At 38.9% G+C, this 4,398-nt stretch overlaps 1 protein-coding gene across 1 annotated transcript; it reads left to right on the forward strand.

Annotated features, from left to right (window-relative positions):
• Positions 1 to 1,280: 1,280 nt before the first annotated feature.
• Positions 1,281 to 3,704, forward strand: LOC131899389 (uncharacterized). Its single transcript, XM_059250826.1, has 2 exons — positions 1,281 to 1,362; positions 2,926 to 3,704. The coding sequence occupies exons 1-2, from the start codon at positions 1,334 to 1,336 to the stop codon at positions 3,596 to 3,598; spliced, it is 702 nt and encodes a 233-aa protein (XP_059106809.1). The 5' UTR covers positions 1,281 to 1,333; the 3' UTR covers positions 3,599 to 3,704.
• The last annotated feature ends 694 nt before the right edge of the window (positions 3,705 to 4,398 follow it).

A 4,398-nucleotide genomic window follows, 5' to 3' on the forward strand; every position in this document is an offset into this window, starting at 1 on the left:
GTAGAGGAGGGGAAAGGATTGTAGGAGTCAGAGGTGGTGGATGACTCTTAGGATACAGTGTCCTGGAAAAAAAAAACAGGACTGATACCACAAAAGAACTCAGAGAGACTTTGAAAGCACACATAAGACTTAGACTGGTTCAAACCAGACTGTATGCCAGTACTATAACAATGTAGTGGACACAAATAATTATCACTAACCAAAAAAATATTTGCTATTGATACCTGCTGGGAAAAAGAAAATCAGTTTTGTATAATAGCATATAACTGGGCATGCTCACCACATTTTATGGTGGGCCTCATGAAAGGGAATAGTAGGCCAAAGCAAAACTAATGTTATGCATTGATAATGTATTTTTTCTCTCTTTCTAGTATTTTGATTATTTTGATGTCTGTTGTGAGAAAGAGACAGAGACAGTGAGAGACAAAGAGAGAAACAGACAGATGGAGGGAAGGAGGGAAAGACAGAAAGAATGCAAGGGTACGTCAAGTTGGGTGAATAGAGATGTGGGGAGCAGAGTGGATCGAAAAAGGTGTTAAAATGGGAAATAATGATCAAATTATATTGTATGAGAAAAGTTTTTAAATTAATAAATGAAACTGACTAATTATACTTTTAAATTTTCTCAGATATGAGATGAGTATTAAATATTCTGGTCCTTTAAGAATATATGTCTTGACTGGTGCTCATAATATGACATCTCTGGTAGCTATGGAAACATAAGAATTTTTCAAGTCACTCTCTTACCCTGGGCAGTCACTAACATTTGTGCCTCATAAGAGAGGAAAATAGGCAAGTATTTTATATTTTCTACATAGTTTCTATTAATAAGTTTCAATTTCATGACATAGAATGATAAAGAGGCCACTGATATACGTTTCAGATATTTGTTGACACCATTTCCATATGAGTAAATCCTGCTGCATTTAATAAGTGCTGGGAATACTTGCATGTCTATGAAGGCTCTCGAGCCAGCACTGACCATTATACCTGTGTAGTTTCCTGAAGTTCAGTATGTAAATTAGCCTCTCTATGTTGTTCTTCTATCTACAAAATGGGAATAATGATTGTGTGGATCTCATTGGAGGGACGATAATGTAAAATATGCTAATACCCCAGAAGTGTATAAAAGAGGCTCCAACTAAGCAAAACAGAGGAGAGGAATGGAAAGGTTTGGATGAACCAGGATTTGGTTGGTGGAACACTGCTGTGAGCTGAAATATCTGTCTAACAGAATTTCTTTTACTGAAGGTGATTCGCCTCTTGTGTGACTTCCTGATTGGTCGTCATTTCCTGTTGTTTGGAAGACGTTTATGACCTTCACATATACCAAATGGTTCTTCTCACCCTTGATATGCAAAGGTAAAGACTTAAAATAAGACATTGAGATTTTCAAGTAGGATCTTTCTGAAACACATGCATCTACTCCATGGGATTCAGACATGGGCAAAACTACATCCAGCCAGGCTAGCTCATTTGCCTTGCACAACATCATTCTCCACTGTTTCCATTTGTGCTTCAAAATTCACTGCTCCTGCTCTCAACAGCTTCAGATCTGCCTTGGCAAGGAATAAGGGCATGGTATTACACAAGCCACTGTCAACTGAAAACCTATCTTGCAGGTGTAACTTCCCAAGTAGTACAGCAACTGCCTCCTTCCAGTTAGGAAGCACATTCCACAGAGTCTGTGGAGCACAGGCTAGCTGGTACAGTTTCCTGGTAAGGAGATCCAGTTTGTAGGTCCCCCAAACATTGTGCATGGGAAATGGCAATGTCATTGTCTAGAGGCCTTAGCCGACTTTCTATTCAAAGACATGGTGACATTCCTTGAGCCATAGTTTTTCATAAGCATTAATACTACCTTCAAAGAAGTGATCTAAATAAGTTGGTGTACAGTAAATGGGGAGTCTCAATTGGTGCTGAAGAAGATAGGTGTAAACACAATATAGACAAGATGCTTTATGCATTTCAATTAAATGAAGAAAAATTTCTGAAAAGGACCTTTGGGTAAGTTTTGGGAAATGCTTGAAACATCTATGAATCCTCATGTTTTACAAACAGATTTTAGTTTTCTGGGAAAAAAGAAAGAATTCAAGTTTTCCCACATGATCTTTTTCTTTTTCTTTCTTTCTTTTTCTTTTCTTTCTTTCTTTTTTTTGAGACAGATTTTCTCTGTGAGACAGTCCTGGCTGTCCTGGCACTCACTCTGTAGACCAGGCTTGCATCAAACTCACTCACAGTGATCTGCTTGCCTCTGCCTCTTGAGTGCTGGGATTAAAGGTATACACCGCTGCCACCTGGCTCCCCACATGTTCTGCAATCACACATATACTAGCACACACATGTACACATACAGTGAAATATACACAATTCAAGTGTGAAATTTTGATATACATGCATATACCATGTTAAACATTTGTCATTTTCCTTTGTTCTTTCAGCAGACATTATAAGTACGTTCAGTGTTTGTAATATTCCACAATCATATTTTAGAAGTGAAATTATTCTAAGCAATACCTCTGCTTATTGCTACCATTTAGGTTATTTATCATTTTTATGTATTGCAAACATAGTGGAAATAAGCATCACCTTACATATAATATTGCAAGCTCATTTTGACTTAACTTCAAGCATTAAAGTTCTCAGATAACAAATATACACATTTCAGCATTTGACAGATACAGTGAAATTGCTAAGCAAAACTTCTTACAGAGGGAGCTTCTGCTATATTTGTGGAACTTAGGGCATCTTACACTCTTACCCATAGTATGATGATCCCTAATACATAGACTACTTAAATACAACTACAAGACAGCATAGACAAGGTATGAGGGTTTAGCTCTCCATAAAGTATGAGTCATTTTGTTTTCCCAACTTCCCTTGTGTTCCCGGCTTGACTATACCCTTGTTCAATCTCATCTTCAGATTTTTCAGTGGAAAAGGGTGCATCTTCAAGCTGAGTGCCCTTCTTAGCAGCCTAGTAGCTTTGGTGTTTGAAATAATCATTGCAAGTAGCCAATGCTGGCGCCCGTGGAGATTTGACAACAACATTTTGCAATTTGTGTCCTTTGGACTCTGGGAGGCTTATTCCCCTCAAGAGCTTAATGAATCAGGGACTGTAACCAAGATGCTGGTGCACACCACTACCGATTCCACCAGGACCATTTCACCTGAGTTTCAGATTGCACAGACCCTGATAGTGTGGGCCATTTTGATGAAGCCTGTGGTTCTGATTTTTGGTGTAGTTGCTATTAAGATCAGCTGCATGAAAGATCCATTTGTGGAGATGGCGACATACTGCTACAATGTTTCTGCCTCAGTTTTGTGTGTTAGCAGCCTGTTCACATTGGTTTCCGTCAGCTGGAACCACTTTGTAGATCATTATGGCCAAACCACTCTCGACTTTCCACCATACTTTCCTGTTAATGAAGAAGCATTGATAACCAAATACTGCACTACTGTGCTGCCATTAGGGGTTCTGACAGCTGCCATCTCACTTTTCAGTGCAGTTATCTTTCTTTCTGAGATAAGCGTTTTGCAACTACAGAGTTGGAAGAAGGCCCAGCGTGCTTCCATAGTGACCACTCAAGAGGCCTGAAGTAAGGGCTCCTGCATTTGCAACATCTGTCAGAAGGCTCCTTGAAGAAATTTCCTATTCACACACAAAACTCCTCAATTTGTTCTAAATAAAGCATCAACATGGTTCTCTGGGTGTGTCTAATCTTACTTCCTCCTCTATCTGTCTAGAATGATCCTTCTGTTAACTGTTTTCACAACCTAAACTCTGAAGGTTATGATCATGTGTTCAGATATGGCCAATAAGATATAGTAAACAAAAGTACTAGTGAAATGCAATGTGCAAAATAAACACAACAAATACCAATGAAAGAAGGTTTGTGAGGAAGCTGCCACGTAAAAGAAAAGTAACCACACTCTTGTTTAGAGTCCACTGTGTACTCAGGTCTAATGTAGGCAGAGCTGGACTTCTTTATTGTTGGCTCTGCTGTCTGTGTGCCCTTTTCATAGAGTGGGGAGGTTATGCTGTACACTGGGAAGTGGGCATCTCCTGTCTTTCTGTTTGTAAATATGACAAATAGCCAGGCATTTCCAGTGTGCTCTGATGGAACCAGTGGTATGGAGACCGGAGGACAGGTTGTCCAAATTGCTTACCTTATTTTATTTACTAAATAACTGGGTTCAAACTCACAATAAGTTTGATGCAAAAATATTTACTCATTATACCCCATTTCACATAAGGATACTCCATACTTGGTGCCCATAGAATGAAAGCCATTTCATAGAGAAAAAGAAACTCATGGCATCTATAAAATTTTCTGTAGTCTTTATTACCATGAACTTTGTTCAGTAGTCCAAAGTCTCTTTTGGGACTCGGGGCAG

The sequence above is a fragment of the Peromyscus eremicus genome, chromosome X (assembly GCF_949786415.1).
Source record: "Peromyscus eremicus chromosome X, PerEre_H2_v1, whole genome shotgun sequence".
In the NCBI taxonomy this organism is placed as follows: Eukaryota; Metazoa; Chordata; class Mammalia; order Rodentia; family Cricetidae; genus Peromyscus; species Peromyscus eremicus.

Excerpts from the sequence above, each read along its gene's own strand:
- LOC131899389 (XM_059250826.1), top strand. The coding sequence starts at position 1,334 with ATGGTTCTTCTCACCCTTGATATGCAAAG. Across the intron at positions 1,363-2,925 it reads CTCACCCTTGATATGCAAAG|ATTTTTCAGTGGAAAAGGGT; the intron begins GTAAAGACTTAA and ends TCTCATCTTCAG.